Below are 12,499 nucleotides of genomic sequence, written 5' to 3'. Positions count from 1 at the left end.
AATCGCATAAAAATAGAACGGGGGGTTAGACAAGGAGACCCAATGTCACCTAAACTTTTTAATACGGTCTTAGAACATGCTTTCAAGAGTTTGGATTGGATGACAAAGGGAATAAAAATAGATGGAGAATACCTAAACAACTTACGTTTCGCCGATGATATAGTCATAGTAGCTGAGGATCTAGGTATGGCAAGAGAGATGGTACAAGAACTCGTTGTAGCTACAGAAAATGTAGGTTTAAATATAAACATCTCGAATACAAAAATAATGACAAATTTGGTACCCAACCAGAACATCAGTATTGGTGGGAAGGAAATAGAACTCGTAGATAGATATAAATACCTGGGACATGAAATTACGATTGGCAGGGATAACCAGACTCATGAGCTGAAGAGAAGAATCGGTCTTGGGTGGGCAGCATTTGGAAAACTGAGAGAAACTTTTAAAAGTGAGTTACCCACATGTCTAAAGAGAAAGGTATTCGATCAGTGCGTCCTCCCAGTCTTGACGTACGGATCAGAAACACTTACCTTAACTAAAGCCTCGGCTACCAAACTAAGAGTCACGCAGAGAAGAATGGAGCGGTCAATGTTAGGAATAACTCTGCGAGACAAAATCAGAAACGAAGAAATCAGGAGAAGAACAAAGGTGACTGACGTCATCGAGAGGATAGCCAGGTTGAAGTGGAGATGGGCAGGACACGTAGCCAGAATGACAGATGGGCGATGGACGAAGAGGTTATTGGAATGGAGGCCAAGAGAAGACAAGAGAAGCGTCGGTCGACCGCCTACAAGATGGACTGACGACTTAAGAAAGGTAAATAAAAACTGGATGAGGGCGGCGCAGGATAGATGGGGTTGGAAACGAGGGGAGGAGGCCTATGTTCAGCAGTGGACTTTTGAGGCTGGATGATGATGATTGATAAAAAAACTCACATAAAAAAAATTATAAACCTCAATAAACAAGAGATCAAAACAATCACTGAAATGGTGACTGGACATTGCCGTTTAAGAAACCATCTATACAAACTAGGTAATATAAATGAACCATGGTGCAGTAAGTGTGAAATAGAAGAAGAGATTGCCACACACATCATATGCCATTACAAGTTGCTAAGTGATGTGAGGCAGAAATTCACTAATCAACTGATGTTTGAACCAGAAGAGATAATAACTCTACCAATAAGAAAACTGTTAAACTTCGTTGAGGCCACAGGACTCATTAGAGTTTATGGTAAAAAATATAAGGTCTTATGACCAAGTAACAGAGACTAACGAGTTTTGTCTGATTTTAGAAAGAAAAGAAGGGTAAACAAATAGTAGCTCTTTATTAGCCACATCACAAAACAGATTGTGATGTAATGTTTCTTGTGCCAAGATACCTGATCCTCTCCTTCATGATAAAATCAGATACAGAGCAGTTTTAGGATCAGCTCATATTTTATAAGATTGAGGTATTAAGATTTTTCCTCAGGTTCATTTTAAACTACTATTTTCTAAATCCACGAGGAAAATAAACTTCCTGTAGCTGGCTGTATACCATAAATCACAAAAATACTAGATTTATTGTAAAAGGTATATTAAAATTCCCTAAATAAGGGTTACATTAAAACAGAACGTTTTCGGATTAAGAAATCCATCATCAGTGTTACCAAAAAGCCAAAAAATAGCATGCCTGATGATGGATTTCTTAATCCGAAAACGTTCTGTTTTAATGTAACCCATATTTAGGGTATTTTAAATATACCTTTTACAATAAATCTAGTATTTTTACTATTTTCTGTTTTGACATAATATATTTTTATTTGCATTAGCCCTTCAATTACAATAAATGTAACATTGTCCTCTGTGTGCATGCTATCTATTTAGGAGATATATAAATGACATTAAGATCTAAGCTGCTAAAAAGAAAATCTAAATTAAGACTGTACATGTCAATTATTCACCCAGTTGTTATACAGTAACCGTCACCCTACTAGACACATAGGAACATTGAGCTATTACAGTCCTGGACCCTTCACTTGTTGCAATGTTTATTTTTATGTCTAGTGACGTTTAGAACGACAGAAAATGTATAGAAACTGAATATTAACATAGAAAGTTAACAATTAATAGATTAACTGTATTTGACGCTTCTAGTTGTCATTTTGTTGAAGTTGTAAAAGTTTTAAAGTATTGTAATATTCTTGGTGTTTGAATAAAGTTATTTTTTCTACAACCGTGTTAAAAATGCAATTTTTAGCACTCCTTACGAGCGTTAAAAATGCTACTTTAAGGCACTAGTGTTTTAAAATTTTTAAGGCACTGCAGTTCGTATTGACCGTATAGGCGATTTTGATGTAATGTCAAAAAAATATAAAAATAAAATGTCAGTCAAGTTCAAGTAAAATTTTTTGTAGATATTGTCCTGTAATTACGTTTGTAGAAAAAATATTGTATGATATGCGTGTTAAAAAGTACATTTTTAAGGCACTCCTGTGAATTTCAGAACTCGCTTTCGCTCATTCTGCAAACTTTCACATGCGTGCCTTAAACGTGTACTTTTAACACTTATATCATAAATAACTATTAAAACAGAGTAACAATACTATTAATTAATGTATGTTTTCTATGGAAAAACAATTATTTTGAATAGTTTCTTGACAGTAACATGACAGAGATGATTGAGATGAAAGTCACATCTGAGAACGTACCGGATTAGCCCATAAGCATAGCAATTAAGTACCTACTGTATACCTACCTGTATCTAGTAGTGTGGCGCTTACTGTGTATGGAAGTGAAACATAAATTCTACATCAACAGGAAATAAATAAACAGCAGGTATTTGAAAGGAAGGTTCTCAGAATGATATTTGGCTCTCAAAGAGATGAAGTGGCAAGAGAGTGGAGAAAGCTGTAATGCTGAATTGGCGACTCTGTATGGCACTGAAAACATTGTCAGACATATAAAAGCTAAACGGATAAGATGGGCAGGTCATGTGGTAAGATCAGAGGAAGACAGAGTGTTAAAGACAGTATTTTCTGAGAGACCAGACGGTAGAAGATCAGTAGGCCATCCCAGAAAAAGTTGGAAGGATGATGTTGAAGCTGATTTATCTAGGATTGGGGTACAACAATGTAAAATGGAAGCACAAGATCATAGAAGATGGAGGGCTATAGTGGATGCGGCGAAGACTCACCCCGAGTTGTAAAGTCAGTCAAGAAGAAGAAGAAGAAGAAGTAAATGACAGTAAACTTATAAAGTACTAACCTCTTTTAAGGCCCCCTCAAAGCAATTTATACTTTTCTTCAAATCATCATTTTTCCAGTAGCATTCTCCAAGTTCATTCCAAGCATCAACTAATTTAGGATCTAACTTAATACTTTTGGATAATAAACTTTCGGCTTCTTTATTATAGTTTGGAACCACATTCAGTAGTTTCCCTTTCAAGAAACAATATTTGGCTCTACTCAAATCTGAAACTAAATGCTCATGTTGTTTAAATATTTTGAGTTTTTCTGCTAGAATTTTTTCTGTTTCCTCTTCCTTCTTGATAGCTTCTTCTATGTTGTGAGTCTCAAAGTATCTGTCTCTGAATGTATATAGGGAATCGGTTTCATTCTGAAAATAACAAATTCATTTGAAAATAATTCATTTTATCACTTCATTCATGACTGCACTTCTAAATTACAAATACACACATCAAAATGTTTAAGGACTATTATTCCACTTTTTTTAATAAAAACTTTTTTGTAGGGGATAAAATATTGGTCCAATTCTATTTACATGCATTCATTTTTTTTTCGAATCCTGAGAAACCTAATAAATATTTTAAAAAAATTTAAACACAGAATGAAAGATTACAATATTACTGAGAACCGAAAGTTCCTTAGAATAAAGAATGAAATAATTGAAATTAAAAATCACACTCAATTTTCTCTTTTTTTTTTCAGCCCTGTAGCTTATTAAAATAAACATAGATTTATAGGGGAGTGCATATAGATTTTCACTTCGGAAAAAATCAAACAAGATAGAATGAAGCGTCTAATGTCTTCTGATTGATAATTATGGCCGCTGGGTTTAATTAATTAAGTATTAAAAACAAGGCAGTGGACTGTAGTATGAAAAGTAAATATATGATATAAAATAATGCATTTAGTATGAAAACGTGAAGAAATTATGTGTGTTCGTACGTAAATGTGAAGAAATTAATCTGGCTATATTCATAAATTGTATTAATATTCAAGAGATCGGCACATACCTTTAATGTTTAGCTGAAGAGCGTCCCTAGGGAATGCTACGTAATGTTGAACTTGGCGTCGCTGTGGTCGTGGTCGCGACGAAAGCGTATTCTATCGTAAGAATTGAGGTGATGCAACGCGCTCGACTTGTGTCTTGGTACTGCCATGCCAAATTCTTCCGCTGTCTTCCTAAGGGACCAGCGAAGCGTCGGGATAATAAATTATCAACGCATATGACACATTGAAGGGCATGTGTTTCAAAGATGCCTCCGTGTGTGGCGAAAGTGACCTTTCTCCGAAATATCTACCCAAGATATGAAACAACCAGTGGGTATCTTCACAGGGAGGTATTAAATAAAATAAATATCAAATAAGATTATAGGTAGGATTTTTAAAAGAGATTAATCGTAGTACATAATTAAGTAGTCCTATGTTATATATAAAAGTAAACTAATAAAGTAAAATATTAAAATACTTGGCATACTTTTCCAAACATTCTCCCCCTCTAAAAACGAATGTTTTTAAGAACGAGTACAACTAAGTATAAAGACTATAAATCTAAGGATAATATACTAAAATAGGGTCAAAAGTTATTAATTAATAGGCAGTGGACATATTTTGACCACTGGACGTTGGAGGGTGCCATCTGAGGCTGTCCTCAGACTAACCACGCGTACAATTCCGTCGGTGCCACAATGCAACTCAGTTATTCGAGCTAGTTGCCAGCGAAGAGGAGGATGTTGTTCATCTCTTATGAGAACAAGAGAGCCTTTAACAAGCGAAGGGGTAAGACTATTCCATTTAGAGCGTTCTTGAAGAGAATGAATGTACTCTTTAGACCATCTTTTCCAAAAGTCTCCTCGAATCCTTTGGATTAATTGCCACCGGTTCAGACGGTTAATCTTTAAGGCACTTAGATCGGGATCAGGAACGGAATCCACTACGGGCTCAAAAATTAAAAAGTGGCCAGGAGTCAGTGCCTGTAAGTCATTAGGGTCAGAGCTGGCTGCACAAAGAGGACGAGAGTTGAGGACTGCCTCGATTTGAGTCATAAGGGTATAGAACTCTTCATAGGTTAAAACCTGTGTACCCAGAACACGATACAAATGGTTCTTAAATGATTTGACGGCGGCCTCGGCTAATCCATTAAAATGAGGGGCCCCGGGTGGATTAAAATCCCACGTAATCGAAAGAGTCTCAGCAGCTGCGTGAGCTAATTTAATGATTTCGTTGCTGGCTCCTCTGAAATTCGTACCTTGATCACTCCTAATTGTTAGGCATTTACCGCGTATACAAATCTACGAAATGCTGCCAAAAAGGACTCGGAACTAAGACTTGAAGTCACTTCCAAGTGAATGGCCTTAGTGCTAGTACACACAAAGACACAAACGTATCCTTTGTATGTTTTTGCACCTCTATGTTTCGACATTAATAAAGAAAATGGTCCTGCAAAATCAACACAAACAGACAAGAAAGCACGCAATGGAGTAACTCGGACCGTTGGCAAATTTGCCATAAAGGGGTTGTAAGATTTTGGCCGACACCTAAAGCAACGAATGCACTTTGACAAACAGCGATAAATAGCACTTTTAGGAGACAAAATCCAAAAACGCTGAAGTAACAAATAATGCATAGCCTTTAAACCAGGATGCAGGTGAGTACGATGAGTCCGCTCTATGATTAAATCAGTTAGACGATGAGTTTTAGGTAAGAGTAAAGGATGTTTAACATCGAAAGCTAGCTGAGACTTTTGTAATCGGCCCCCTACTCTCAAAAGACCGTATTCATCAATAAAAGGTGCGAGTTTACGAAAGGGTTTGGGTAACAACGAATTCTGTCTAATTTTGAATAAAATATCCGAAAAAATGTCAGCTTGTACCTGCCTAACAATGTATAGTAACGCAAATTCCATTTCTGAAGGACAGACCTGGAAATCTGAAGAGGCAGCACTGGTTTTCACTGGCAGTTTAGACAGGAATTTTAAAACGTACACCATAACTCTCTGAATTTTTATCAGGGAAGAAAATTTTGAAAGTAAAGTAGAGACGATATTCTCTGTAGTGGCCGGTATCAATGACAACACCGTGGGCACCTTTTCCTCTAAGATTTCCGTGGGGTGTGAAGAGCAGAAATTAGTCTGAGACGGCCAATATTCCTTTGACTCTGAAAGAAAATCTGGACCACTCCACCAAGGTGAAAACTGTAACAGTTGTGTTGGAGTCAAACCACGACTAGCACAATCTGCTGGGTTTTGATTAGATGGCACATAATGCCAAGAAGAACATGGTATCAGTTCTTGTATGTGTCTGACACGATTAGCAATAAAAGTTTTCCATTTATGGGGAGAAGAATTAACCCAAGTAAGAGCAATCGTGGAATCAGACCAAGCATGAAGGTCGGAAAAACAGAAAATATGTTTAAATGATTCTTTGACAAATGTGACCAGATCGGCTAGTAATACGGCAGCCAAGAGTTCCAATCTTGCAATAGATTGTGTCTTCAAAGGAGACACTCGACATTTAGCTGACACAAGTATAGTTTTAAATCCATTAGGGGTTATGAATCGGAAATAGACAACACTCGCGTATCCCAACTCTGACGCATCGCAGAATCCGTGAAGCTCGACTTCAGAAGATATACTAAAACCGAAATGTCGAGGGATTTGAATGTTCGCAAGGTCTGGCAGCTCAGTCTTGAACTGATGCCATACCCGTTGTATTTGTTCGGGTGGTTCGTCATCCCAAGATATGTTTGATTGCCACAATTGTTGCAGCAAACGTTTGGCCATTAAAAGACATGGAGATATAAAACCCAGAGGATCAAAAATACGACTGATTTCCGAAAGAATAGCCCGCTTTGTACATGTTGTTACGGGTTAAAAGTCGCTAAGCAACTAGAAACGATTCTTATAAATAAGATTGTCATAATTTTTGCTTTATTGTCACAAGTACTGGCCTAAACAATTATAAAAATCAGGCTTCTATATTGTCTTGAACATTAGCGGCTATCAAGCCATTTTTAAGTCCGAAATCATATAGAAAATCAGGCATGAAGTAGGCTTTAGGTATACATTGCTACCTGTCTAGTAAGTGTCATCTCTTTGTCTTTACCTGTCTAGTGTCATATCTTACTCACTTTTGATTTACACTTCATGAGGACAAGTTAGTATTGTCCTATGAAACTCCTTGAGGATATTTAATCAGAAGTAATCCAGATAACTAATTAAGAAATATTCAATTTGATGAAGTTGACGATTGTCTTGCTCAGCAAGGATTTAAAATATCTGGATATTTAGGTCCCCAAGACCTTTCTTTTTGGCCATACGCTATCTTTAAGGCCAACAATTTTTCTTTCTCTCCAATTCATTTTGATGTTGTGAGTTTTTTTTGAAACACCCTTGTCCAGGGTCGATATTTATATAACCTGTATATCTGTGAAGTATCCAAGTATGTAAATGCCGTACGACATCGTCCACGTGTATAACATCGACAAAAGAAAACATAAGGTAGGATTAAACCAATACTTCTCTTAAAAGAACGTTGTTTTGCCTGTCTAAGCCACCACACCATACAGCAGTCTGACAAATATCTTGGTTTTGTATTTTTTTTCTTGTAAATAGTACCTAAATATAATATTACATAGTTTTAAGAATTATAATATGGGTGTACGCTGAAAAGAATATTCTTAGAGGCAAATATAAACTTTAGTTGAGCTTTTTACCTTTTCCTTTTGGGTTTTTTTATATTTTCAATTAAGATTAATATGAATTATTTTAGTTTTGGTTAATAAGAATAAATAGTTTGTGAATTCTCCGATTTTTTTTATTTCTTATTATTATTTTTTTGTTTGGTAGAAAATAAAACTAGTTATTTACCTTCGCATACCTTCAATAAAAACTGGTAACATCGGCGAAGAGTAACAATGTTTTGTCGAGAGGACAGTAAGAGTAAGAGAAAACGTCGGTCGTAGGGTCCCATTTTAGGCCTAGCACCTTAATAACGGAAGGTTCCTCTTTGTCAAACGAGCAGGATGTCAAAATATCTGAGCCAAAGTCTTGTAGTAAACTGGGATGGTTGCTGGCCCATTTGCCTAGCTCAAAACCACCGAGCTTTAACAATTGAATGAGCTCTAATTGTAGGGAGCGAGTAGATGAGAGTGAGTCACTTCCTAACAAACCGTCATCAATATAAAAATGTCGCGTTAACGCTTGTGAGGCATTAGGGAATCGCGACTCTGCTGAGTTGGCTAACTCTTGTAGAGTTTTTAAAGCGAGATAGGGTGAAGAAGAAACACCGTAAGTAACTGTGCGCAGGAAGTATTCTTGAAGAGGTTTAGAAGAATCTGCTCTCCAGAGAATTCTTTGATAATTCCAAAATTCTTTATTGACATTAATTTGTCGATACATTTGCTTTATATCGCAAGTGAAGCAATATCGAAAATATCGAAAATTAAGCAGTAGAGAAGAGATGTCCTTTTGAAGCTTAGGACCGGTATATAAAGTGTCATTGAGAGACACACCTCGAACGTCACGTAGACTGGCGTCGAAGACAACACGAATTTTGGAAACAAGTGATGAATTCACAATTTGTTTTTTGAAAACTGCGTGATGGGCAAAGTAATAAGACGTGGGCGATTTAAAATCGGATTCAGGAACAGGTATCATATGTCTGGAAGTAATATAATCATTCATGAACTCAACATATTGCTCTTTGAGATTCGGGATTTTCCTGAAACGATTCTCGAGCATACAAAAACGACGATATGCCTGAGAATAAGTATCGTAAAAACGAGGATTGAGTTGTCGAAACGGTAAAGGAACAGAAAATCTGCCTGTTGACTCTCGGAAAGTTAAAGATTTATAAATATCCTCGCAAGCTTTGTCGTCCGGGGACAAAATAGCAGGTTTAGAAATGTTTTCGACTTCCCAAAACCTTTGTAAAAGAATGTCTATGCTTGTATCCACAGACGTATGCAACGACGTGAAATGACAGTTAGGAAGAGCTGTAGAGACTCGCCCTTGTAGCACATAACCGAAAACAGTTTCTAGTGCCACAGGTTGATCGGGCTGGCCGAGAATTCGACCAGATCTTAAGAAAAGAGGAACCAATTCAGCACCTATGAGCATGTCTATAGGGCCTGGTTGATAAAATGTGTGATCTGCTAGTTTGAGGCCACGAATATGAGTGAGATCGTGCGGATTTATTTGTACCTTGGGTTGATTGGAACACACCTTGTTTACAATTATGGCGTCCAACGAAAAGATCGGACCGTCACGATCGCACGGTTTGATAAGACAAAACGTAGTACCCTGAGTTGCACACGTCGACATTCCATTTAGACCTTCCACGGGGATTGTTACCTTGTTGCGGGAAAGACCTAAGCGCCGAACACAACTATCTGAAATGAAATTAGCCATGGAACCTGTATCTAACAGGATACGAATCGTTTGAAAATCGCCGTAGACATCTTTGACGTGTATTAGACATGTGGATAACAAGACACACGAGGACGATAATCGTGGTTGTGCAGAAAAGTTAGTATTCATTAGAGACGTCGGAACAGAACTAGGCTGAGTGGTTTCAGGCGTCTCTAATACAAGGTTGACGTTCTCCCTCGATGAGGATGTTTGAGGCAGCGGTTGAGAGCGCGAATTATTAGACTGTCGGTCAAAATGGAGAAGACTATGATGCATTGATTGGCAATACTTACACCTATACACCGACATACAATTCGAAGTGAAATGAGTTTGAGACAAGCAGTTTATACACCAATTATGTCGTTTAATTAACGAGGAGCGCTCTTGAGGCCGTTTATCCAAAAATGACGGACATTGAGATAACCTATGAGGCCCAGAACACAAAGCACAATTAACCTCTTGATTAGTTCGATTAGGTTGATTGGTGGCACCGGCGAAGTTTGAGGTAACCGATTTTTTATTCGAGTAATGACGAGATGATCGAGGCTGATTCGGGTGCGTAGAGAGGTTTAATGAATTGAATTGAACCGACTCCAAAGCTATGCATTGTCTTTCTAAGAATGAAGTCAATTGCCTATAAGTAGGGAGGTCGCAGTTCCGACTATTTTCCAGTTCGAAATCTGTACGGGTTTTGGTATCCAGTTTGTTCAACAACATATTGAATAATAAGAAATCCCATTGCTCAACCGGGAATTCTAAGACACGTAAAGCCGCAACATTTTCCGTGAATGTATTTAACAGAGTTCTTAAATTAGAAGAGGTGGAATCTTGAATCACTGAAGCATTGAAAATGTCATTATAATATTGAGTAGCAAGAATTCGTTTATTTTGATACCTTTTTCCTAGGATGTCATAAGCAATTTGATAATTTGCATCAGTCAGAGGAATGCCTTTAATAAGAGCCAGAGGCTCCTGACTAATTGATGTGATGAGGAAACGGAACTTTTCCACATCGGACAAATCGGAATTGTGGTGGATTAAACTATTGAATAAATCAAAAAAACTCGGCCAATCTCGGTAGTTCCCGGAGAAATTCGGAAGATTAAGCTTGGGCAGTCTAACTGAAGGTCTTATAGATGACGGATTAGAATGTGAAGAGATAGAGGAAGACGAGGATGATGAATCTTTAATTGAAAGATCACTTTTAATGGATTTTACACCATAGTATGCCTGGTCAGCGGCCACCCTCATCTTATCCTGCTCCGGAAATTCCTCATCGGTTATTTTTTCGATGATGAGATTGTGAGCTGTATGAAAATCTCGATAGATGGCATCGATTTCCTCTGCCCTCGCTAGAAAAATTGATTTAAGAGAATCATTCCTTGATGCTTGAATGCCGGCCTCATGAGCTTCCTTCAATCGGGAATAGGCCGTTTGCCGTGATAAATTGGCTTTATTTACTTTGCTGGACATTGCAAGATAAGGAGAAGTAAGAACGTATGTAAAAGCGTCAATGCAGTCAAAATTTGAACAATAAATGCTCTAGAAGTGGATAAGACACCCGTACTATTAGATGTGAGACTCGAATAATTGCAAACAAGTAATAATATTATTGCCAATAGAACTAATATAATAATATTATAACAATAGTAAACGATAGCAGAAATAACAACAAAGATATAAGCAAAATAAAGATAACGAAACAGGTAGGTACAGATAGAATATTAAATAATCTAATAGAAGAAGAACGTGTAAGAAAAGTATGCGTCTAATAGCAGATTAAAATAAAAAATAATCGCAATAATAAAATCATATGGCACAATAAATAATAAAAAATATTATATTATCAAACAATGAGTGATAAATGTACTAATAGAAATTTGAAATGTTTGTGTATACTAAATAATAAAAAAAAATGAATCTAAGTTTTCTTTTGTATATGTAAAGAAATAAATTTAAAATTGTTGTGCACTTTGAACACACTTAATTATGTAATTTAAATATGAATTGATTTTTCGAAGGACCGATTAATTGATATTAAGATATTATATTAGTGAAGTAAAACAAAAGATGAAATAAATTATTAAAAATGAAAATCCTGGCTCGATAAATGACCAAAATGAAGCGTCTAATGTCTTCTGATTGATAATTATGGCCGCTGGGTTTAATTAATTAAGTATTAAAAACAAGGCAGTGGACTGTAGTATGAAAAGTAAATATATGATATAAAATAATGCATTTAGTATGAAAACGTGAAGAAATTATGTGTGTTCGTACGTAAATGTGAAGAAATTAATCTGGCTATATTCATAAATTGTATTAATATTCAAGAGATCGGCACATACCTTTAATGTTTAGCTGAAGAGCGTCCCTAGGGAATGCTACGTAATGTTGAACTTGGCGTCGCTGTGGTCGTGGTCGCGACGAAAGCGTATTCTATCGTAAGAATTGAGGTGATGCAACGCGCTCGACTTGTGTCTTGGTACTGCCATGCCAAATTCTTCCGCTGTCTTCCTAAGGGACCAGCGAAGCGTCGGGATAATAAATTATCAACGCATATGACACATTGAAGGGCATGTGTTTCAAAGATGCCTCCGTGTGTGGCGAAAGTGACCTTTCTCCGAAATATCTACCCAAGATATGAAACAACCAGTGGGTATCTTCACAGGGAGGTATTAAATAAAATAAATATCAAATAAGATTATAGGTAGGATTTTTAAAAGAGATTAATCGTAGTACATAATTAAGTAGTCCTATGTTATATATAAAAGTAAACTAATAAAGTAAAATATTAAAATACTTGGCATACTTTTCCAAACATAGAACTTTTTGTAATTTCAGTAAGAAATGTTTAATAAACAACA

The 12,499-nt window shown here is 36.6% G+C and overlaps 1 protein-coding gene across 2 annotated transcripts in view; it reads right to left on the bottom strand.

Moving 5' to 3' along the window:
• LOC114336997 (tetratricopeptide repeat protein 5-like) overlaps positions 1-12,499 on the bottom strand; it is a 95,314-nt gene that overhangs the window by 65,731 nt on the left and 17,084 nt on the right. For both annotated transcript variants that reach the window (XM_050651470.1, XM_050651471.1), the window contains exon 2: positions 3,249-3,599. In XM_050651470.1, the coding sequence (XP_050507427.1) occupies positions 3,249-3,599 (351 nt within the window). The remainder of the gene's footprint in view (positions 1-3,248; positions 3,600-12,499) is intronic.

The sequence above is a fragment of the Diabrotica virgifera genome, chromosome 5 (genome assembly GCF_917563875.1).
Source record: "Diabrotica virgifera virgifera chromosome 5, PGI_DIABVI_V3a".
NCBI lineage: Eukaryota > Metazoa > Arthropoda > Insecta > Coleoptera > Chrysomelidae > Diabrotica > Diabrotica virgifera.
The sequence above is the reverse complement of the archived record's forward strand: the minus strand, read 5'-3'. Positions and strand labels throughout refer to the sequence as shown.